Genomic DNA, 25,061 nt, shown 5'->3' on the forward strand with positions numbered 1-25,061 from the left:
CGAGTTTGTATTTGGATATTTTATTTTGGTCTCCCTTGCCAAGCCCGGCACTAGGAATGGAATGTATGTGAAGCACAACACCCCGGTCCCCCAGCCCCCTGCTCTAAGCCAGTAAGCTTCTCTCATGTAGGAATGCACGTTGCATTAAGTTTTCATGACCTTTTAAGAATGGAAGCAGTAATCCTGGGGTTACATGGGAGGCAAAGGTCGGAGTGGGTTGAACAGGGAACTGTTTCAGGAGATGCTGTTTCCTAGTAACATCCAGACAGCATTTAATCCTGTTTAACAATCTTCAACACAAAACTTTAATTTACAGGGCAAAAAAACGTTTTATATACAATTACTGCAATACCTGGTAACAGAAACAGACTCCCATTTCAAACACACAGCAACACCTACAAGATAAAAGGAGCAATACTGTAGGCACATGTACAGGGTTGTATTGCATCTGTCAGGAATCTCCACTTCTCTGTGTTAACCAGTAGGAACAATGGGATGATTGCATTGCTGGGGTTCAACCAGCACTGCAATAACCAGCCCTCAACCAGAAGCAGGGAAGCTGCAGTACCGGACTCTCTCCACAAGAGGGCGGTGCTGCTGCATGCCTCAGGAAATGTTCTGCACTCCTACAACCTCTGGTCTGGGCGCTTTCATCAGTCAAGGCAAAGGGGACCACGTACAGTACACTGTGCTGCTCCGGTTCTTCACAGACTCTCCTGTGACTCGAGCCTGGAGAGCTCTCCCTCTTCGTAGAGCCAGTCCCATTGCTGCAGGACCTGTGATACGCAGACACCCAACTCAGTTATTATTATTATTATTATTATTTATTTCTTAGCAGACGCCCTTAGCCAGGGCGACTTACAATTGTTACAAGGTATCACATTATTTTTACATACAATTCCCTATTTATACAGTCAGGTTTTTACTGGAGCAATCTAGGTAAAGTACCTTGCTCAAGGGTACAGCAGCAGTGTCCCCCACCTGGTCCAGAGTCCAGAGTCCTGACCACTACTCCACACTGCTGCCCCACAGCAGCAAGGAGTATATAAAAAAACTCAATAACGGATTCTGCTACGTTCGCTGTTGTCACCAAGGCGTTCAAGCACCTTTCCGTTTGTCCCTCGGAGGCTGCCGTGGTTTAGTTTTAACATGCATGTAAGTAGTGTGGTAGTGCACAGGGCACTGGCCTGTGAAGCCCCCTCCGGACAGCCGAACCTACCTTGCTGTCCCGCTCATGCTCCTCCAGCGTCTCCTGAACCAGGCTCTGCAGCCGGCTCTCGAAGGTCTTGCTCTCCTCAATCACCAGGAGAGAGTCGTCGCTGCAGAGATCACAGCAGGGAACAAACAGGCTGGTTAATACCCTCAGCCCACCTCCTCTCTCCCTCTCCTCTCCAGTGAGGTGCACAAGGAATCGAGAGGCTGTTCAAACAGGTTGCTTCTTAAAAAATACATGTGAGAGCAACTCACAACCTGTCAGTAAAACCCTGATGTTTCATGCAAAAAACAACAAAAGTCAGCATTGTTTATTACTTGTGGGACACACACACACAGACACGCATGTCCCTTGTACTTTAAAGGGTTCAGTTGGGTTGTCCCGAAGCCCGGTTCTGCTCACCTGCAACGGGTCTCATCCGGCAGTGTCCTGGACAGGGATCGCCCGGGAGAGACGAGCTGGGACGGAGCGCCCCCCTCAGGGCTGCCACTCAACGGGCTGCGCACCTTACTCTGAAAGAGAGGCATCATCATCATCATCGGGAGAGTGAGATTCTCATCAGCAACAAGACAATAGAAACAGGAAACCACTACAACCCTGGAGCAGGGTCACTATATGAACAGAAGTTAGATCTTTTATTTAACAAACTACAAAATTATATTGCAAAAGTCTACCGGAAGCCATAACAGTAGCACAGTAGTATTTCATGTTAGATTTCTGACAATTTTCAATTTGTCAGTTTTTTTTGTTAAGTATCTGGAAATCTACAAAGCGGCGTGTAATTCAATATGTTAACGTAACATTATTCAGCAGGTTTCATTCGACTTTATGAAGCAGGATGAGATAACTGTATAGGGGGATGCAATGCTTTTGTCCAGAGCTGGGCTGGGCTGCACCAGGACACAGGCCCTTCCAACCCCTCGGGACTCACACTCCCCCCTCCCCCCTCCCCCCTCCCTACCGCACCAGGACACCCACACACCCCCCAGGACTCACACAGGCCACCTTGAGCAGGTTCCAGAGCTCCTTCTGCCTCCTCTCCTGCAGGCTCCGGACCATCCTCTCACTCACGCTCATCTGCTGAAGCAGCCCCTCCACCTGGGGCTGCAGCTCCATCACCTTCTGCCGACACACCACCGTCTTACTGCAGGGGAGCAGGAGGGGAGTCAGCCAGGGAGACAGCAGAGCAGCACTCAGGGACTCACCCCCCCGTCATCACAGACACTCAGCTCAAACACAGGTGTGGGCATTACAGATTATATCAGGGGAGCAGGAGGGGAGTCAGCCAGGGAGACAGCAGAGCAGCGCTCAGGGACTCACCCCCCCGTCATCACAGACACTCAGCTCAAACACAGGTGTGGGCGTTACAGTTTATATCAGGGGAGCGGGAGGGGAGTCAGCCAGGGAGACAGCAGAGCAGCGCTCAGGGACTCACCCCCCCGTCATCACAGACACTCAGCTCAAACACAGGTGTGGGCATTACAGTTTATATCAGGGGAGCGGGAGGGGAGTCAGCCAGGGAGACAGCAGGGAGCAGCGCTCAGGGACTCACCCCCCCCCCGTCATCACAGACACTCAGCTCAAACACAGGTGTGGGCATTACAGTTTATATCAGGGGAGCGGGAGGGGAGTCAGCCAGGGAGACAGCAGAGCAGCGCTCAGGGACTCACCCCCCCCCCCCCCCCGTCATCACAGACACTCAGCTCAAACACAGGTGTGGGCATTACAGTTTATATCAGGGGAGCGGGAGGGGAGTCAGCCAGGGAGACAGCAGGGAGCAGCGCTCAGGGACTCACCCCCCCGTCATCACAGACACTCAGCTCAAACACAGGTGTGGGCATTACAGATTATATCAGGGGAGCGGGAGGGGAGTCAGCCAGGGAGACAGCAGAGCAGCGCTCAGGGACTCACCCCCCCGTCATCACAGACACTCAGCTCAAACACAGGTGTGGGCATTACAGATTATATCAGGGGAGCAGGAGGGGAGTCAGCCAGGGAGACAGCAGAGCAGCACTCAGGGACTCACCCCCCCGTCATCACAGACACTCAGCTCAAACACAGGTGTGGGCATTACAGATTATATCAGGGGAGCAGGAGGGGAGTCAGCCAGGGAGACAGCAGAGCAGCGCTCAGGGACTCACCCCCCCGTCATCACAGACACTCAGCTCAAACACAGGTGTGGGCGTTACAGTTTATATCAGGGGAGCGGGAGGGGAGTCAGCCAGGGAGACAGCAGAGCAGCGCTCAGGGACTCACCCCCCCGTCATCACAGACACTCAGCTCAAACACAGGTGTGGGCATTACAGTTTATATCAGGGGAGCGGGAGGGGAGTCAGCCAGGGAGACAGCAGGGAGCAGCGCTCAGGGACTCACCCCCCCCCCGTCATCACAGACACTCAGCTCAAACACAGGTGTGGGCATTACAGTTTATATCAGGGGAGCGGGAGGGGAGTCAGCCAGGGAGACAGCAGAGCAGCGCTCAGGGACTCACCCCCCCCGTCATCACAGACACTCAGCTCAAACACAGGTGTGGGCATTACAGTTTATATCAGGGGAGCGGGAGGGGAGTCAGCCAGGGAGACAGCAGGGAGCAGCGCTCAGGGACTCACCCCCCCGTCATCACAGACACTCATCTCAAACACAGGTGTGGGCATTACAGTTTATATCAGGGGAACGGGAGGGGAGTCAGCCAGGGAGACAGCAGGGAGCAGCGCTCAGGGACTCACCCCCCCCGTCATCACAGACACTCAGCTCAAACACAGGTGTGGGCGTTACAGTTTATATCAGGGGAGCGGACACATGGGCCCCTTTCCAGTCCTGGTCTTTGTTCCAACCCTGTTCTGAATCGTTTAACTGAAATAAACCCCTGAAGTCGTTCATGATCTCTTGCATCTGTTAAACCTGGAGTGGATTGGCCCCCCAGGGCTGTGATTGGACAGCACTGGTTTACACTGTAGTGCCGTGTACACTGCTGGCCAGTCACTGTTCATATGCAGGATTTCTTCACTGTTTTTCTATATGCAGTTAATTGATGTACAAATACAGCTCTGGCCAGAAGTTTTGCATCGTCTAGAATTTTAGGATTGTGACATAATTAAAAAAAAACTAAAAACTGTATGAACATAATTTAGATCTTTTATTTAACATCGTGTAATCAAATTAAACTACAGAATGAGATCGCAAAAGTCTACCGGAAGGAAGTCATAGTAGTAGTACAGTAGTATTTCATGTTAGATTTCGAAATGCCACATTTTTCCATTGTTATCATTTTTTTCTGTACCTGGGAAAACTGCAAAGCCGTAATTCAAAGCTGAATGGAGCTCCCCTGCAGTGCATGCTGGTCCCACCGCAGCCCCGGCACAGCGCACATTACCTGAGGTGTGTGTAGAAATCCTTGAGCTTCTTCTCGTAGATCTGCACGGCCTGAACCACGAGGCGCACAATGTCCTGACAGTCACCGGAGCTGCGCTGGTCTGAGGAGGGAGAGGAGCTGTAAGCATTGCAAACAGCACAGCAATAACTAGCACTGAACAGAGAGGCTGGCTTTACCCCTTCAGGAGGAGCTGTAAGCACTGCAAACAGCACAGCAATAACTAGCACTGAACAGAGAGGCTGGCTTTACCCCTTCAGGAGGAGCTGTAAGCACTGCAAACAGCACAGCAATAACTAGCACTGAACAGAGAGGCTGGCTTTACCCCTTCAGGAGGTGCTATAAGCATTGCAAACAGCACAGCACTAACTAGCACTGAACAGAGAGGCTGGCTTTACCCCTTCAGGAGGTGCTATAAGCATTGCTTCAGGGGCTCCTCCGACACGCTGTTCACAGTGAAGTGCTGCTCTTACCTCGAGGCTTCTCCCTCAGTCTGCGGTACAGCTCCATGGATTTCGCCTCTCTGCGGGGGAACGGGTTAGAGAGTCAGGTTTCTGAAACAAGCCAGACCCTGCTGGCTGCAGCCCCAGTTCTCCTCCCCTCACCCTGAATTGCTGAGCTGAACCCATATAGGCTCGGTCCTCCAGTGGTTAAAGAAAGGGGCTTGATACCAGGAGGTTCAAATCCCAGCTCAGCCACAGACCCCGTGTGCGTGTGACCCTGAGCAAGTCACTGAACCTCCTTGTGCTCTGTCCTTCGGATAAGACATAAAACAAACGAGCTCCTATTGGAAGTGACTCTGCAGCAGCAGCAGCAGCAGTTGTTGATGAAGCAGAGTTCACCCCCCTGGTCTCTGTAAGCGTCTGCTAAATGACTAATTAATAATAATTAATATAATCGCCTTCCTGGTCAGTTAATCATTTAATGATGCCTAGAAAACCTGGATGACTTCTGCAGCCATGCTGTTAGCGTATTTGCCCTTCGTTTCCTGCAGCCCCACGCCCCCCCTCCCCCCCCCCCCCCTGGACTCACCCCCCCCCTCCCCCTCCCCTCCCGGGACTCACAGCCCATCGAGCGCGTCTCCGTATTTCCACCCCGGCGGAGTCCTCTGCAGATCCACGATGTCGGTCTGCAGCGCCATCATCTGGACATCCAGGTTAGTCACCTCCTCCGTCTGCAATCACAAAGCAGCCGTGACTTCCTCCAAACCCCCCTCCCATATTCAGAACTGCTGTGCAAGAAAGCTGAGTGGTCCAGCGGTTAAAGGGGCTTGTTACCAGGAGGTTCACTAGCGCAGAAATGTAACTATTTTATTAAAGAATTCAAATATGCCACCTGATTCCGTATTTGATGATGTTTCAGATACAGTTACAATGTATTTTCTGTTAGCCTTGCTACATAGCAGCCTGGACTCTATATGATCCCTTCTACTCTCATATCCAGCCTACACCATGAAGCACCCAGCAGCTTGCATCTGAATATCTTTCACTCAGGAGATGCAGTGTGGTTCTGCTGCTTAAAGAAAGTGGCTTGATACCAGGAGGTTCAAATCCCAGCTCACTGTGTGTGTGTGTGTGACCCTGAGCAAGTCACTGAACCTCCTTGTGCTCCGTCCTTCGGATGAGACGTAAAACAAACGAGCTCCTATTGGAAGTGACTCTGCAGCAGCAGCAGCAGCAGCAGTTGTTGAAGCAGAGTTCACCCCCCTAGTCTCTGCAAATTCACTTTGGATAAAAGCATCTGCAGCCAGTGGCCACCACAGGGGCGATGCAGGGACAGACAGCAGAGGCTGAACTGAACTGCTTCACATTGCAAGCTTTGCCATGTAACCATTAGAGAAGGGGTTTCGTTTGGAGGACTAGTGTCAGATGCACCGTCTTCACTGCCGGGGATTTCTTTCTGAAGATTTTATTTGAGAGTGTTTGAAGGATGGGTGAAATGTTGAAAGTTTGGATGTTTTATTTTTGTGTCTCTCTGCTGGTTGGTGGACAGGCAGCTGGAGTTTGTTGCACGTGCTTTGTTTGGGATCCTGAGTGCTCTGTTCTGAGCCCCTACCTGCCCACAGCTCAGCGCTGCCTGCTGCATCTCCCTCCAGGCTGAAATCATCTTCTCAGAGGCTGCAGGGAGAGAAAGGAGACACTTCTATATCCTTACACTGGAAACAACGCCCGACTCCCACTAGCTAAATAACTGAAGCACGATCATCGCGACTGCCCTTCCCAGCAGGCAGTCTTTCCCTCTCCCTCCATCCCTACCCCTCTTCCTTCCTCCCCCCCTCCTTTCCCCTCTCCCTCACCGATGCCGCTGCCCTTCTGCTCCAGGTACTTCTCCATGTCCAGCTGGATGCTGCTCTTGAAGAAGTCCAGCTTGGCCTTGAGTCGCTGCTGCATGGAGATCATCTCGTTCTTCTGCTTGGACAGAGTGCCATTGTGACGCAAGAGGCTCATACTGAGGAGAGGAGAGGAGAGGAGAGGGGAGGAGAGGAGAGGGGAGGGGAGGAGAGGAGAGGAGAGGAGAGGAGAGAAGAGGGGAGGAGAGGAGAGGAGAGGAGAGGAGAGGGGAGGGGAGGGGAGGAGAGGAGAGGGGAGGAGAGGAGAGGAGAGGAGTTGGAGGAGAGGAGAGGAGAGGAGTTAGGAGTTAGAGGAGAGGAGGAAAGGAGAGAATAATGAGAGGCAGGCTCTGCAGGTTAGTATATATAATGTATATAAATGTATATATCTGTATATAATGCAGGGATGGCTATAAGACTCCTGTTCCACAGCAGTGTCACCCAGTCCAGGTTTTACTACCAGCTTGATCAGCCCCAGTGTGTCTAGGTGACAAGCTCTGGTGTGTCTGATTATTAAACTCCTAGTGAAACCAGGAATGGATGAAAGGGCTCTGCAGTGGGGTCTCCCTCCCACCCCTGTAATGCATGTATATGAAGTACAGTGTGCCTCAGTGAGGACCCTTACAGCGCTGCTTTCTGCCCCTGCTGGACGCGCTGCCAGTCCTCCTTCAGGGTGCGGGTGGTGTGCCACGCCTGGCTCCACGTGCGTCTCAGCGGGCTGTACGGCAGCACCTTCTCCGGGTCTGTCTCTGCGGCACCAAGAACGAGACAAGCACAACCCAGTGGAGATATTCAATCAAGCTGTTAGGAAGCTGGACTCGCCCAGAACCACCGGGACTGAGGTCCAGCACCAACCCCGACCCTAACCCTGCGTGTGACCCTGAGCAAGTCACTGAACCTCCTTGTGCTCCGTCCTTCGGATGAGACGTAAAACAAACGAGACCCTATTGGAAGTGACTCTGCAGCAGCAGCAGCAGTTGTTGATGAAGCAGAGTTCACATAGTTTTGGATAAAAGCATCTGCTAAATGACTACTTAATAATAATGAGACACACACACACACACACACACACACACACACACACACACACACACAGCTATGACTAAAAGCATCACCCGATAGAATTTGAATTTTAGAATTGACTGTTCATTTAAAAAAAAAAAAAACTTTAAACTTTATGAACATAATTTAGATCTTTTCTTTAACATTGTGTAAATAAAAAAAAAACTACAAAATTATAAAAATCGCAAAAATGTCTACCGGAAACCATAACAGTAATACAGTAGGATTTCATGTTAGATTTTGTCTCATGTTATCATTCTTTTTGTCTTTACTCACGCACGAACTTGATGTTGTCCGGCATGGGCCGCTGGCTGAACTGGGGCTCGTAGCTGCTCTTGCTCCTGTCGAACAGGAAGACCAGCGGCATGTCCGTCCGGCGGCCATCAATTAGCTGTGAGGAGAAACACGGGGGCCACTGAGACACAGAGGGGTCACTGAGACACAGGGGGGCCACACAGGGGCCACTGAGACACAGCGGGGACACAGGGGGGCCACACAGGGGCCATCGAGACCAAGGGTTACCAAGCCAAGTTGTTGATGCTGAATCACTGGGATCCTTTAAGACCCGACTTGACAAACTTCGGATGGGCTGAACGTGTCTCTAACGAAGCTCACAGTGAAACGTCTCAGACCGCTCTACAAAGGGACCCCTGATCCCAGCCCTGGGTGACTGGCTAACAGATGGCTCAGCAGGGGGGATTCTCTCACCTTGTAGTCGACGGCGCACTCCGCAGCCTCTTTCTGGGGGTCGAGGGGCAGCCCCGCCTCCAGCAGCAGCTCCTGATTGGCCGGTTCGATGTGCGTCTCGATGGTGATTCGCTCCTGCAGCTCTGGCACGCTGGTCCGGTCCGTGACGGGGAAGGTGTGGATCTCAGCGCTCACCATGTTGAGCACGTGAACCAGCTAGCGGGAGAGAAGCCGAGTTTAGAAAGACAACCCTGAGCTTGTTATCTATACACAGTGGGCTAATCTACACATATTAAAACCTGGGATGGGTGAAAGTGCTCTGCAAAAGGAGTCTTACTTCCATCCCGCCTCCATGCTGGGATGGACAGCAGGGATGGGAATAAGACTCCTATTGCAGAGCAGTTTCACCCATTCCAGGTTTTAGTACCAGCTCGATTAGCCCCATATAGGTAACAAGCTCAAGTGTGTGTCTTATTAAACTCATAGTGAAACCAGGAATGGATCAAACTGCTATGCAACGGGAGTCTTTATTCCCATCCCAGAGGCTGTGAGCTCACCTTCAGTCCCAGGATGTCATCCAGTGCTTTGAAGCAGCCGTTGGGTCCGTAAGTGGGGTCTGTGCCCCTCTTCTGGGGGTTCCACTTCAGCATGGTCTGCAGCCAGCACTCCATCTTCTCCAAGAGGAACCTTGGGGAGGGGAGGGGGGGCTCGTTTACAAGGGGGTCCCGACATAGCACAGCAACCACTACAATAATCACAGTAATAATAATAATAATAATAATAATAATAATAATCCCGGACTTGAAACTAATTCAACATAACAAAATAAAATGACAGGAAGGCTAACTTTACAGAAAGCCGTTTAAAATATATATATAGCTGACTGGACACTGGGAAAACCCTCCAGAACCTGCAATAAGGAATGCCTGGACCAGGATTGTATCCCGGCTGGAAGAGAGGCTCCTGAGATACAGCCTGCGCCGTACGGAGGGCAGGATGCTGGGGTAAGGGGACCCACCTGTTGAGGTTGTTGGGGTAGGGCAGGTGTTTGGAGAACTTCACCTCTCCACTCAGGTCTTCATAAACCACGATGTCATCTTCCTGTTTCTGCTTCAGCTTGGTGTGCCTGCCCAAGACAGGAGCCCGGTAATGAAAGACTAGGAGCCTCGCTGGAACTAGAGCCATTCACACCTCAACTGGAGGCAAGACCATCACACACACACACGCACACGCACACGCACACGCGCACACACACGCGCACACACACACACTCCTTCTAATGGGACCAGGAATAGAGCCAGTGTATTGTATTGTGTGTGTTTTCAATGGTTTGCAAGGAACAGGAAAAAGCTGTTTATGGTGATAGTTTATAGTGATGGATAGCAAGTGTTTTTTTTTTTTTTCCTTTTCTAATAGCTTTTCAAAACAATATGTAAACCGGTGACCCCGCGTTCCAGCTTCATGAAATTGAGGGCAGCGGAATAGAAAAAGGAGAGTGTAATCGAATTGCAATCTCGACACAGCAAAGACTGGAAGGCTGTGCTTTCCTCCTGGGGTCCTTCCACAAACACACTTTAATACAACAACATGCCAGACACGTCCAAGAACAACTGCCCACGAGGGACTGACTGCAAGGAACAAATCACAGGCTTCTGAAAAGGTCACAGCCCGACCGTGCCCAGGAACTGGCTCCAAGAACTTAACTCTCGCCTCACTGTCACTGTTTAAAGGAGGTGAAGTGAAAGGGCTGTTTCCTTTATTGCATTTTGTGATTAAGACTCCCATTGCATAGCAGTTTGATCCATTCCTGGTTTTGATAAGATACTCTCTGGCTTGTTACCTATACACACTGTGGCCTTCTCCTATGGATGTCAGGACTGCCCAGTCCCTGACCACCTTCCAGCGCCTCCTCAAGACACACCTCTTCAGACAACACCTGTGAAACTCAACTCTCCCCTTCTGGACAATATAGCACTCTGCCTCTAATGCACTTTAACTTGCAGTTATCTGCTCCCTATTTTACTGTGTTTAATCCTGCACTGACCCCAATCTGTAGTATCTTGTATTTCACCTGCACTCGTATCTAACCCTGATGTATCTATCAACACTGTTATCTGCTCTTGAGCTGCCCCCATATCAAATCATACTGTGTTTTGTATTTGCTCTTATTAGGACTGAAGTCCTTGTGTTTTGTATCTTGCTCTTAATTGTACTGTAATTATTGATCTGTATTTATTGTATACAACTGTGAGTCGCCCTGAATAAGGGCGTCTGCTAATAAATAAATAATAATAATAATAATAATAATAATAATAATAATAATAATAATCGAGCTCACAGTAAAACCTGGAAAGGGTGAAACTGCTATGAAATTGGAGTCTTATGAGAGGGGAGCTGTGAGGGGTGAGGGGTGAGGGGGGAGGGGTGAGGGGGGAGTTGTGATGGGCGAGGGGTGGGGGGTGAGGGGTGAGGGGTGAGCTGTGAGGGGTGAGGGGTGAGGGGGGAGGGGGGAGTTGTGACTGGCGAGGGGTGGGGGGTGGGGGGTGAGGGATGAGCTGTGAGCGGTGAGGGGTGAGCTGTGAGGGGTGAGGGGTGAGCTGTGAGGGGTGAGGGGTGAGCTGTGAGGGGTGAGCTGTGAGGGGCGAGGGGTGAGCGGTGAGGGGTGAGCTGTGAGGGGTGAGCTGTGAGGGGTGAGGGGTGAGCTGTGAGGGGCGAGGGGCTCGTACCAGGGCACAGGCTGCCAGGTGGGTAGGAAGGGTCTGAAGCCGGTGATGCACTCGAACACCAGCGTGCCGAAGCTCCAGTAATCCACCGTCACCGTGTACTTGCGCTGCTCCAGCAGCTCCGGAGCCTGGGGGGCAAACACAGCCACGGGGAAGAGGGTGAACAGGAGTATTAATCAAAGAAATGAGCACTAGCGTTATCACTGCGCTCTCTGTGCCATCGCTGTTACCATTCAACTGTGGGGCCTCATTCTTACAAAAGATATTTACTTAAGAGAGGAAAAATGACCCCCGCCCGATAAAAGAACCCAAAGTGATGCCAGTAGCCTTTCTTAACAAGGGGGCCAATGGCTCTGTGCAGTGAAGGGTTCGGGTTTGGGTTAGGGCTGCGCTGGAGCCTCACCAGGTACTGCAGGGTTCCCACAAAGGAGGTGCACAGGCTGCTCTGGTCCAGCTCCTTGGCGTAGCCCAGATCAATGATCTTGTGGATCAGCTGCAATGATGGGGAGACACAGAGTCAGAGACGCACTTTACAGCAAAGTCTGCCTGATCATTATTATTATTGGCAGATGCCTTTATCCAAGGCGACTTGCAGTACTGCTGTTACAGGGCAGTACAGGGTTACGATGCAATATCAATATTTAAGATGTGAAAACGCATCACTACGTGTCGGTACTGTCTAAATTGTCACATATTCCAGCGATGAGTAAGTTTGGGAGGGTGGGTCACAGAGCTGGAAACAGGGGTGCATCACGGAGCAGCGCGGCGCGGCCGGTCCCAGCAGCGGTGGGGAATGGAAACACGAAGCTGACTGACGTAACAGACAGAGAGGCTCGGGGGCGACCGATCAAACACGTCTTAAACTACGTGGGAGCGTTCGGTGACCTGGGATTTCCAGGAAGCAGTTTTGTTATTCTGTGTGGGCCTCCTGATAACAGTTGGCACAGGGTGGGAGGGAAGTTGAAATGGCATTGGGGGGGAGGCATGGTCCCAGAGGGGCTCGAAACAGCACTGCCCGGGCCAAACTATACAGCCTTAAAGCTACAATCCCATTAGGAGGGAGCAGAACTGAACAGCAGGTTCATGAGACATGTTTAAAACCATGATCGTTGTGGAGTTCAAGTTTTGTCACGTGGCTTTACAAGTCTCAATGTTTTTTTTTTTGTTTCACATTTTCTGCATAATTTTGCAGAGCCCCGTTTCCCACTGCGCTGTAACGATAAGGCAAAACAACGCTGCTATAAATCACACTTTCTGTACCAGAAGTATTCCTTTCAATCTTAAATAACCCTGATGTTCACATCGCATGTCCTTTAAACTGGGGCACTGGACTGGAATGAGGGGGCATTTTCAACACAGCAGGGGCTTTTAAATCTTAAATTCCCGGGTTCGCTGCCTCTCTCGGGAGCTCGAACCCGGCTCACTCACCCGCTGCTCCCCCTGCTGCAGCACGATGTTCTCCGGCTTCAGGTCGCGATGGATGATCCTGTTCTCATGGAGATAGCGCAGCGCAGAGGCTGGCGGAGAGAGAGAGAGGGAGAGAGAGAGAGGAAGGGAGAGGGAGAGAAAGAAAGGGAGAGGGAGAGGGAGAGAGGGAGGGAGAGAGAGAGAAAGAAAGGGAGAGGGAGAGGGAGAGAGGGAGGGAGAGAGAGAGAAAGAAAGGGAGAGGGAGAGGGAGAGAGAGAGGGAGGGAAAGAAGAAGAGAGCGATGGAGGAAGAAAGAGAGGGAGGAAAAGAGAGGAAGAGAGAGGGAGGAAGAGAGAGAGAAAGAGGGAGAGGGAGGGAGGGAGAGAGTGAGGGAGAGGGAGGGAGGGAGAGAGTGAGGGAGAGAGAGGGAGGGAGAGAGGAAGAGAGGGAGGAAGAGAGGGAGGGAGGGAGAGAGAAAGAGAGGGAGGAAGAGAGAGAGGGATAGAGAGGGAGAGGAAGAGAGAGAGGGAGGAAAAGAGACGGAGGAAGAAAAAGAGAGAAAAAGGGAGGAAGAGAGAGAGAGAGGAAGAGAGAGAGGGAGGAAGAGAGAGAGAGGGAGGGAGACACACAGTTACATTCCTTCTTTCCTTCTCTTAAGATTTTCAAGCAGAGTTCATTTTTAGAAGCTTGCTGCCCGTGACAAATCCTGGGTAGGCTGGGGAAGAGACCAGCCCTGTGTGGCTGTGTGGGAGTCTACAGCTATGGTCAAAAGTTTACCCTATAGAAATGTGACATTTCGAAATCTAACATAAAATACTACTGCGCTACTATTGAGGTTTCTGGTAGACTTTTCTTGCGATATCATTTTGATTACACAATATGTATTTAATGTCTCAACTCTTTTGGTCGTAGCTGTAGCTATGGGACACTTTGCAGGTCAAACAGTGTCTCTAACTATCTGAATTCTTGCAGCATCCACTCCTTGTTATTCAAGTGTGTGCGATACTCTATGTGTGTTTAAGTGTGTATGTAGAATTCATGGGACTGGTGCTGTGTGCATGTGTTTGAGTGCCTGTCTCCCTGTGACCTTGAACCCGTGACTCACACGGCCGGGCTAGCACAGCTGGCAGGTGGGCACGCTCGCTGTGACCTCATCCCCACCCCCAGGGGGGACGGAAACGGTTGCAAGCTTTCCTGAGGAAACCATCCCTAGACGGGCCAGACTCCCTTACTCTACATCCCCCTCTCTGGGTTTAAGGAATATTATTATTATTATTATTATTATTATTATTATTATTATTATTATTATTATTATTATTATTATTAATTTATGTATTTCTTAGCAGACGCCCTTATCCAGGGCGAATTACAATTGTTACAAGATATCACATTATTTTTACATACAATTGCCCATTTATACAGTTGGGTTTTTAGTAGAGCAATCTAGGTAAAGGGTACAGCAGCAGTGTCCCCCACCTGGGATTGAACCCACGACCCTCCGGTCAAGAGTCCAGTTTCAAGACTGAAAACACACTTTTATAAAACGGCTTTCTTATCTCAGTGGGTTTTCGTGTAACTTTTAAAAGGCTGCTTTTGTATTATGATGTGTATGCTGTGATTGAATTGGTCTGACTGTGGCAGCTGCATGCGTGACATGCTATTCAAATGCATTGCGGTTTGTTCTTTTATCCTGTTCTGTACTGTACAGTGCTGTGCGATACTTTTGTATAAAAAGCGCTCTATAAATGCAATAAATAAATAAATAAGATATTGTAGAAGTGTACTGGAAGCCATAACAATAGTACAGTATTTCATGTTAGATAATGAAACGTCACATTTGTCAATTTTTGTTATGTTTTCAAACTACAAAGCGGTGTGTAAGTCAACATGCTAGAGTAACATTATTCAGCAGGTTTCATTCGACTTTACGAAGGAAAATCACTTCAATCTATGAGTGACGACGCAAAACGTCTGGCCGCTGCTGTAGAAGAAAGCAGCACAGTCACCTCGCTGCTGATGCAGTCACGCTGATGTCACGATGATGTCACGGTGACTCACGACCGCCACGGCAGTTCCTGACGAGTTATTTCTGACGGACAGGCGGAAGGACGTGGAAGTGACAGGGACTCCTTTTCCCCTCAGGGGTAATCTGCCAGCCCTCCACCCTTTCTCCTGCTCTGACTTTACTCAACGCTGCTGTGTTCTGTGAGGAAGTGAAAGGGCGTGCGTGTGGAAATGCTTCAGCTGATTTCCGGATGACTGCTCTGCTAGGAGACTGTCGGACGGGTGTTTCTGTTTATACTGTTTAACGACAGAACCTCCACCTGCCTCCCTGGTTCTCCATCCCTCTTCTCAAAACGGACTCACCGATATCTGAGAGCAGGATCAGAACCGAGCCCTCCCGCATCCCGCAGCAGTTATCCAGAGTGTTCAGGTACTAGAGAGAGAGAGCGAGAGAGAGCGAGAGAGAGAGAGAGAGAGAGAGCGAGAGAGAGAGAGAGAGAGCGAGAGAGAGAGCGAGAGCGAGAGCGAGAGAGAGAGCGAGAGAGAGAGAACAAAGAAATATGTTCCATCGCTCATTATTATACCAAAGACTTTGATTTAAAAATATTTTTTTTCTCATTTTGCAACAGTATCAAGGGCAGTTTGCACATTACTGCTGTGATGACCTCACTGTACCCCAACACAGGCCCTGCGAGGAGGGCGGTGCTGCTGTGATGACCTCACTGTACCCCAACACAGGCAATGCGATATCTCTCTCTTCAGATCAGCTCCACAGGACTGGGCTGGGAGTCACGGCCAAGGACACTGCCAGGCCCCCCCCCCGGCAGTGCCTCCCCCTCACCTTACGCAGCCCCCCGTTAGTGCCCCCCCTCACCTTGCACAGCCCCCCCTCCTCGCAGTGCCCCCCTTCACCTTGTAAGCCCCCCCCGGTAGTGCCCCCCCTCACCTTGCGCAGGTCCCCCCCCTGGCAGTACTCCATGGCAAGCAGCGGCAGGTCGTTGGTGTTGAGTTTCTGCAGCCCCTCGGGAACCTCCCGCGCTGCCACCACGTTGACGTGATTCAACCTGGAGGGGGGGAGGGGGGGGGAGGGAGGTTAGGAGAGGGGGGCTCAGTGCACACAAACACAACACACAATACAAAACAACTGTGCACACAACACATTCACAAACACACGCAACACACTCTCTCACACACACAACACAAACACACAGCATAACTCAACAGACTGGTACACACACACACACACACACACACACTACACAAGTGTGAGGTGTAACGCATCCTCAATCGTGTGTCCAAATAAATAAACAGATAAATAAATATCAGCCCCCAATCGCTGTGTTCATTGCAGGACTCTAAAAATATCCCTGAATTGGGGGGGGTGGCTACACTTCTCCAAATTACACTTCAGCGTCGAACAAATATCTTCAAAACACTCTGAACAATAACAAGGACTGCAATAAAAACAAAACAATGAAGCTGATCCTTGCGCAATTTTGCAGTTTGTTTAAAACCAAAAAAACAAAAATAAAAAAATAATTTTAATCGCCACAGACTTAATACCAAGAATGCAAACAGTTTTACAGGTCCCTATAAAGCTGTTTTTGTGGGACGACGTGTCGCTGCAGTGATGGGTGCGCCCCCCTGCTCCTGCCCCTGCCCCCACCCCCCCCTCCCAGGCTCCCCACCCATCCTGCCGCTGCAGAGAACACAATCAAAGCCTCCACACAGACCTTGGCAAAGGAAGACCTTGATTTCCCACAAACCTGCAGGAAACAACGGCGCTGCTTGCGCGCTGACAACGTCTATCATCTACAGCTGCGGCCAAAACCTTTGCATCGCAGAGAACTCTAGGATTGAGGAAAATAAATAAATAAAAAGCGACATGAACATAATTGATATCTTTTCTTTAACATGGTGTAATGAAAAGAAACTACGCTTGTAAAGACGCTCACAGTGCAGCGCAGCTGGAGGCATTCCAGCTTTAACTGTGAGCTTCCAGCCAGGAAAGTCACGCCGCAGAGCAGGTTTAGCGGTTCAGGTTTTACTGCGATCTCACTAGGACTCTGTCAGCCTGCTTGGGCAGCAATGCACCTGTATGATTGAACTTGATGGTCCAGTGGCTATTGAAAGGGGCTGGATACCAGGAGGTTCAAATCCCAGCTCAGCCGCTGACTCCCTGTGTGTGTGTGACCCTGAGCAAGTCACTGAACCTCCTTGTGCTCCGTCCTTCGGATGAGACGGAAAACAAACGAGGTCCTATTGGAAGTGACTCTGCAGCAGCAGCAGCAGCAGTTGTTGATGAAGCAGAGTTCACCCCCTAGTCTCCAAGTCGTTTTGGATAAAAGCGACTGCTAAATGACTAATTAATAATAATAATAATAATAATAATAATAATAATAATAATAATAATAATAATAATAATAATGCCTCTCGTTTAATTGGGGCAGCCGCTTATTCAGGATATTTATCCTTCTCCCGAGGCTGATAAAGCGGCGCACACTGTAATAATCATATTAATAATAATCATAATAACTGTTGCTATTCTTCTTCCTCTGCCCCACTACTAACACACATTCCAGGCTCTTTATCGCGAGGCAGTGCAGCCCACATTATAATAAGATGGCTGTGCTGGAAAATGAAAGACACACGCACCCTGCACGTATATTGCTTTTCTGTTTCTGATTTGCGGCCGGACCTCTGCTGACTCTCACACCACACTCCTAGCCTGTCCTCGTCTCTCCCGCCCCACACAGCCTGTGGTTTGGTCTCTGGTCTCAGGAAGCCTCCCACACAGACTGTATGACACTGTTTACCAGGAGCTGAGGAATACTGCACACAGGGGCCAGGCATAATGCAAAACACGCTGCTTTAATTGCATTTATTTTTAAAAGACGTTGCATGACTGTACTGTTTATTATTTTATAATTAAAGAACGAAGCCTCGGTGAGTAATTCACTTATTTGGAGCAAGGAAATGTGTCTAAATGCCTGAGCTGGCGTTTTAACCCTCTAGCATCCAAGCGCTTGCAGCACAGTCTGTCTGCCCCAGGATCGCGCGCCAAGAACGACACGCCTCCCATCTGAAAAGCGTCCTGCATCTCCACTCTGCACCCAGCAGGTTTGCACAAGGGTGGTAAGAAATTGTCAGAGTGGTTTTAGCTGAGGAGTCGTTTATTTTCAGAAACTGAAGACTATTCCCTGTACAGAACAGCTAATCAATACTGGCAACAAAAATCCATGACGATCTCCATAGTAACCCCACAGGACCAGCAGTTATTTCACTGGAATGCAGAGTACAGCTAAGGACCTATAATTTTAAGATTGAGATAACATTAAAAAAAACATATATACATAATTTAGCTCTTTTATTTAACATTGTGTAATCAAAGAAACTACAAAATGATATCGCAGAAAAGTCTATCGGAAGCCATAATAGTGGTACAGTATTTTGAAATGTCTCTTAATTTTTGCCAGTTTTTCGTTATGTGCTGTATATGGACAGCAGTGTGGAGTAGTGGTTAGGGCTCTGGACTCTTGACCGGAGGGTCGTGGGTTCAATCCCAGGTGGGGGACACTGCTGCTGTACCTTTGAGCAAGGTACTTTACCTAGATTGCTCCAGTAAAAACCCAACTGTATAAATGGGGAATTGTATGTAACAATAATGTGATATCTTGTAACAATTGTACAATTGGATAAGGGCGTCTGCTAAGAAATAAATAATAATAATAACAATAAAAGATAGAATAATCTGAATAACACATTTTTGGTCTTGTTTACTTAATATATACGTTTTCACAACAGTCTGGGACTGACAAACTGCTGCTTTAACTAAGACAGGGCTTCGTTCTTCAAAGTGAATGGCGTGTCTCTGGATGCACAGAATTAAAAGACAGTATTAAGAATCTCTTTGCTTTCTGTTCGGAAAAGTCATTAGAAATGACAGTGCACTGTAAATGTTTATCACTTATCATTTATTTCCCACCTCAGCACTTATGTGTGCCGTTTAAAATGTTTACAGCACTAAAAACATTAACCTCAAGATTAAACTATGATAAGTAACAATGATAAGCATGCACAAACATTATCCAAACAGACTCGATATAACTTTCTGTCGCTTTGCACTTGCTGTGCGTTCTTCATTCGTTTTTGTTTTACAAGTAAGAAATGCATCTATTTCAAACACTGAAAACATGCCTACCGCCTACGACCTTACAAGTACCACCAGCGGTACGCGTACCCGCGCCTGGAAAGCCCTGCTCTAAGTCAATGCATAAGACATTTTGCAATGCTATAACATACAGGTTACTCGCTGCATCTCGTACACTTCTAGTAAAAAAGAAACCGTATGTTTTTATGTGTGTGTGTGTGTGCGTGTGTGTGTGTGTGTGTGCGTGTGTGTGTGTGTGTGTGTGTGTGTGTGCGTGCGTGTGCGTGCGTGCGTGTGTGTGTTTAATTATACAGTTTCATAACTGCTGTACAGTTACTGACTCGGGTATATCATCTTCTCTGTGCCAAAAAAATGACCAGAGTCTACGTTAACTTACAGAAACAACAAATCAACACACCGTATACGAATCAGACAGGGCTGTTGATAATTCACAGTATACGAATCAGACAGGGCTGCTGATAATTCACAGTATACGAATCAGACAGGGCTGCTGATAATTCACAGTATACGAATCAGACAGGGCTGTTGATAATTCACAGTATACGAATCAGACAGGGCTGTTGATAATTCACAGTATACGAATCAGACAGGGCTGTTGATAATTCACCGTATACGAATCAGACAGGGCTGTTGATAATTCACAGTATACGAATCAGACAGGGCTGTTGATAATTCACAGTATACGAATCAGACAGGGCTGTTGATAATTCACAGTAACAATTGTAAGTCGCCCTGGATAAGGGCGTCTGCTAAGAAAATAAATAAATAAAATATGGGAAAACTACAAAGCGGTGTGTGATTCAATATGTTAATGAAACATTATTCAGCAGGTTCCACTTCATGAAGCACAAGGAGTTCATTCTATAAAGGGATGCATTGCTTTTGTCCAGAGCTTTACAAACGATACAGATTTATGGACGTCACTTGAAAGATTTTAGGTTGAAGCCCCACGCACTCTGAACGTAGTTTCTGAATCTTTTCTATTTTGTTCTTTTCTTTTGTCTACTGCGTTGTATGAACAGACTGTAACACCGTGTACATTGATAGCGACGTCCCAAAACAACTGTGCAGAACAAGAACGCAACGAACAAACCCTTCAAGCACAGCGCAGGGCGAGGAACGGGGTAGTTGACGCGCGTGGCCTTGCCCGATTCTCAGATAAAAGGGGAGGTGCAGCTCTACAGCGGCAGACATCTGTAAACAGCAGTGCGAAAATTCAACAAGTCAACATTCATCAAGGTTAAGAAGCAGACTTCGGTCCTTTCAAATCTCAGTCCAATTGTATGAACACGCTTTGCAAAGTTCAGCTCTTCACTGCATCTCAATGTGACGACATTCCAGTGTTCACAGGGATAACCCTTTAAAATCAAGGGAAGTAATGTTAAAACTTTACAATGCATTAGTAAGACCTCACCTAGAATATTGTGTTCAGTTCTGGTCACCTCGTTACAAAAAGGATATTGCTGCTCTAGAAAGACTGCAAAGAAGAGCGACCAGAATTATCCCGGGTTTAAAAGGCATGCCGTATGCAGACAGGCTAAAAGAATTGAATCTGTTCAGTCTTGAACAAAGAAGACTACGCGGCGATCTGATTCAAGCATTCAAAATCCTAAAAGGTATAGACAGTGTCAACCCAGGGGACTTTTTTGACCTGAAAGAAGAAACAAGGACCAGGGGTCACAAATGGAGATTAGATAAAGGAGCATACAGAACAGAAAATAGGAGGCACTTTTTTACACAGAGAATTGTGAGGGTCTGGAACCAACTCCCCAGTAATGTTGTTGAAGCTGACACCCTGGGATCCTTCAAGAAGCTGCTTGATGAGATTCTGGGATTAATAAGATACTAACAACCAAACAAGCAAGATGGGCCGAATGGCCTCCTCTCGTTTGGAAACTTTCTTATGTTCTTAAGATACAAGTAAGATGTGTGTCCCACTAAATAAAATGATGCTAACTTTCTTCATTTTTGCATGAAACAATGGGGTTTAAAATGTACTGACAGGGTGGATCTGCTCGTCCGAATTGTCAGTTCCCTCCTCGTGATACTCAAGTCGCTCTCGAATGGATTTTTATGAAGAAACCGTTTGAAGAACAAAGCTCTTGATTCCTTGCGCAGCTTCAGGCGTTAAGAACAGATTTACAACCAGTCAATCAAAACACGACAAAGCAAGTGAAATTCTAGTGCAAAAATACACTCCAGACCAAGAGCTCGGAGCAGTCGACCTGGCTGCGGTGTGGAGTAGTGGTTAGGGCTCTGGACTCCTGACCGGAGGGTCGTGGGTTCAATCCCAGGTGGGGGACACTGCTGCTGTACTCTTCGGCAAGGTACTTTACCTAGATTGCTCCAGTAAAAACCCAACTGTATAAATGGGTAATGGTATGTGAAAAATAATGTGATATCTTGTAACAATTGTAAGTCGTCCTGGATAAGGGCTCCTGCTAAAGAAATAAATAATAATAATAACTGTATTTTGATGTGATTGTAAATCATACTTTAAAAGAAAGGCAACCCTTGAAAATAAAATGCTAAAAATAAAAGAAGGAAAAGTAATCCCTGGCTGGGGAACACCCCTCCCAGCGCTGGATCTCCGGATAGAAACTTCAAAGCGCTGCAATTCTACTTTTAGTTGTTTTTTAGTTGTTTTTTTTTCTCTGATTCGATTCTCTTTTCAGACGCTGTCTGAACCACAGGGGAGCCCAGCCCCAGCAGGACCCCAGAAAGCATGTCTCCAAAACCCCAAACCCCCAAACCATAACCCTGCACCCACACGCTGCCGCCCACACGCCTCCCAGCTGTGGAAATTACTGCTCGATGCTTTTTGGCTAGAAGAGCCAAACTCAATACCAGGGAGCTCTTATAAAGCCATACCAAAAACAATAATATTAATAACACCAATGAAAAAAACAGAGCTTCTACCATGGGACACTTTTATAGCTGTTAGTTTACCATGTTTTTTAATATGCTTTCCCATACCTCTCTGTGCTTCCCTATGCAGACCTCTCTGTGCTTTACAATGCTCCCCTATGCTTTACCAGACCTTGCTGTGCTTTACAATGCTTCCCTATGCTTTACCAGACCTCTCTGTGCTTTACAATGCTCCCCTATGCTTTACCATACCTCTCTGTGCTTTACAATGCTTCCCTATGCTTTACCAGACCTCTCTGTGCTTTACAATGCTTCCCTATGCTTTACCAGACCTCTCTGTGCTTTACAATGCTTCCCTATGCTTTACCATACCTCTCTGTGCTTTACAATGCTTGCCTATGCTTTACCAGACCTCTCTGTGCTTTACAATGCTTCCCTATGCTTTACCAGACCTCTGTGCTTTACAATGCTTCCCTATGCTTTACCAGACCTCTCTGTGCTTTACAATGCTTCCCTATGCTTTCCCAGACCTCTCTGTGCTTTACAATGCTTCCCTATGCTTTACCAGACCTCTCTTTGCTTTACAATGCATCCCTATGCTTTCCCATCCCTCCCTGTGCTTCACAGTGTTACCCATGCTTTCCCATGCTCTCCCTGTGCTATGCTTTCACTTTAATTAGAGCTCACTCACTTCTTCATGATCTGGATCTCCAGGCACCACCTCTCGCGGTTCCGAAGGCTCAGCTCCTGCCGACACTGCTTGATGGCGATCTGCTCCTCTGTGTCCTGGGAACGATGGGAACAGCGGCCGTTAGTTTATCAGACCTGGCCGTGGCCACGCTATGGGGGTGATGCAGTATCCAGCAGCTCATATACTGAGCTCCCTCTGTACACTGCTTTATTTCGCCGTCTGGCTACAAAACCTGTGATTGAAAGGCATGCAGAATATTGTACCTGGACAATTTAACTTGGCCTAATTAACCTGATTCAGGAATTATCAAATTCTGGCCAAAAGTTTTGCATCACCTACAATTTTATATATATATATATATATATCAATTAATCTTTATTTTATATAGTGCCTTTCATAGCGGACCACCATCACAAAGCGCTTTACAAGATGCAGTAACAACAAGAAAATCCATAATACTGTAAATACAGAGAAATGCATCATACATGATATACAGTAAAAAAATGTATATAATTCTTTTACTGTATATCATATAGTTGTTTTTTTTTTAAAACTATATGAACATAATTTAGATATTTTATTTAACATCACATAATCAAAATAAACTACAAATCTGATATCGCAAAAAAGTCCACCGGAAGCCATAATAGGACAGCAGTAGCATTTCATGTTAGATTTTGGAAATATCACATTTTTCAATTGTTGTCAGTTTTTCATTAAGTCTGTGGAAAACTCCAAAGCGGTGTGCAATTCAATACTTTAACGTCACATTATTCAGCAGGCTTTATTCCACTTTATGAAGCACAATAAATTCACTCTATATAGAGGGTGATGCAAAACGCATAGTCTCGGGTTCTTCTAGTTCTGCAATGGGATTGCTGTGCGATTCCTGGGTGGCCCGTCCTACCTTGTTCTGCCACCGCATGACGTTCCCAAAGCCTCCGGTCCCCAGGCGCTCCTTCATCTCCCAGGGGCCGCAGGTCTGAATGTGCTGGGAGGGAGGGCGGCTCATCCTGGCAGAGCTGAAACCACAGGGGTCAGGGAGAGGAGTCAGGGAGGACACAGAAACAGCACGCACACAGTCTGCAATACCTGTGGAGGAGGCCGTGTACTCCAGTGGTTAAAGAAAAGGGCTTGTAACCAGGAGATCCCCGGTTCAGCTCAGCCACTCATTGTGTGACCCTGAGCAAGTCACTTAACCTCCTTGTGCTCCGTCTTTCGGGGTGAGACGTAGTTGTAAGTGCCTCTGCAGCTGATGCATAGTTCACACACCCTAGTCTCTGTAAGCCTTGGATAAAGGCGTCTGCTAAATAAACAAACAAACCTGCTGTTCATAATGCAAGACAGGGATGGAAATAAGGCTCCCGTCGCACAGCAGTCTGATCCATTCCTGGTTTTACTAGGAGTTTAATAAGACACACCTGAGCTTGTTACCTAGACACACTCGGGGTGATCAAGCTCAGAGTCATACGCAAAAAACACTCATTACCATATAATAGACGTATCCCCCACCCCAACTCAACACGACACGACCGCCATGACAGTAAAAATAGACATAATTGCCTTTGTGTAAGTTAGTGATGAGCCGATGTCAGCCGCACAAGAGCACAGCGGGTGGTTTTCACTGACTCTACTGTGCAGAATAAATTATTTTTTTGCTATGGGTAAATATCGGTACTTCCTTTGCATCGGGACGCGGGATATTTGCTAGGAAATCGGGACTGTTGGCATGTATGCTGTGGTCAACGTTTACAAGTGCAGCTGGGGGGGGGGCTGGGGGGGGGGCTGGGGGGGGGCTGGGGGGGGGGATACAAATTCAAAAGACTGCACCCCTTAAATACAAAGCCAATCATTCCGTTTGGAGCAGATCCAAGCCTGAATAAGAAACAGGCCAAGTGCCCCTAGAACATTAATAATACTTTAATAACTTAAAACAACACGACACTTTAGAAAGAATTATACCTCCGTCAGATATTTAAAACGCCTGAAAAAAAAAAAGACTTTAGAACTAGTTTTATTTTCTGTTGTTTTGGCCCCCTTTTAATAAAAAAAATTAAAATAAATAAAAAGCGTTACTACTTACCGTTTTACTTCCTGGTTGTTAAGTGTAGCTAATTTACAGACCTGACACTTAAAAGCTGGTCATGTTGTTTTGTTTATCAAAGGTGTAAAGTAAGTTACACATGCGGAATTATTTTCTGTGAGTCCTATATGAATGTAATTTATATCCCGGGAACACTTGTATAATTATTATGTATTCTTATCAGATTTGTTGGTTCTTATTTGCCAGTTTCACTGCTCTAAGGTAACTTCCTGAAACTTTTTTTTTTCGGTTTCCTGTTCCTCACGTGGACAGTGTGTATATCTTCTTAAAGAAATACTGCGCTTTAACTATCCTGTATTAGGAGGGGGGGACAATTATGAACACCGAGACCAGAGACAGTGTCTCAGGCATCAACTGAGATCCGATTCAGTCGAGGTTAGTCGCTTTTCCCCTCTCGTGTTTATCAATTGGGAGGACGTGTTTGAGGTTTCT

The 25,061-nt window shown here is 47.8% G+C and overlaps 1 protein-coding gene across 1 annotated transcript; it reads right to left on the minus strand.

The window, feature by feature from the left end:
* Positions 1-4: 4 nt before the first annotated feature.
* Positions 5-24,879, minus strand: LOC117971297 (inhibitor of nuclear factor kappa-B kinase subunit beta-like). Its single transcript, XM_059008401.1, has 22 exons — positions 24,609-24,879; positions 23,433-23,547; positions 22,526-22,620; positions 15,742-15,859; positions 15,159-15,228; positions 12,813-12,901; positions 11,788-11,877; positions 11,388-11,512; positions 9,680-9,787; positions 9,219-9,348; positions 8,683-8,877; positions 8,251-8,365; positions 7,538-7,661; positions 6,880-7,031; positions 6,639-6,700; positions 5,648-5,757; positions 5,057-5,106; positions 4,587-4,686; positions 2,210-2,357; positions 1,616-1,725; positions 1,220-1,319; positions 5-776 (listed from the first exon to the last, which is right to left on the minus strand). The coding sequence occupies exons 2-22, from the start codon at positions 23,535-23,537 to the stop codon at positions 705-707; spliced, it is 2,268 nt and encodes a 755-aa protein (XP_058864384.1). The 5' UTR covers positions 23,538-23,547; positions 24,609-24,879; the 3' UTR covers positions 5-704.
* Between the last annotated feature and the right edge of the window lie 182 nt (positions 24,880-25,061).

The sequence above is a fragment of the Acipenser ruthenus genome, chromosome 37, assembly GCF_902713425.1.
Source record: "Acipenser ruthenus chromosome 37, fAciRut3.2 maternal haplotype, whole genome shotgun sequence".
NCBI classification, from domain to species: domain Eukaryota; kingdom Metazoa; phylum Chordata; class Actinopteri; order Acipenseriformes; family Acipenseridae; genus Acipenser; species Acipenser ruthenus.

Bases quoted from the DNA above. Each gene is read 5' to 3' on its own strand.
- LOC117971297 (XM_059008401.1), bottom strand. From the start codon at position 23,537: ATGAGCCGCCCTCCCTCCCAGCACATTCAGACCTGCGGCCCCTGGGAG. The intron at 22,621-23,432 runs GTAGGACGGGCC...CATCGTTCCCAG, and splicing joins TCATGCGGTGGCAGAACAAG to GACACAGAGGAGCAGATCGC. The intron at 5,758-6,638 runs GTAGGGGCTCAG...TTGTGATTGCAG, and splicing joins CAGCGCTGAGCTGTGGGCAG to ACGGAGGAGGTGACTAACCT.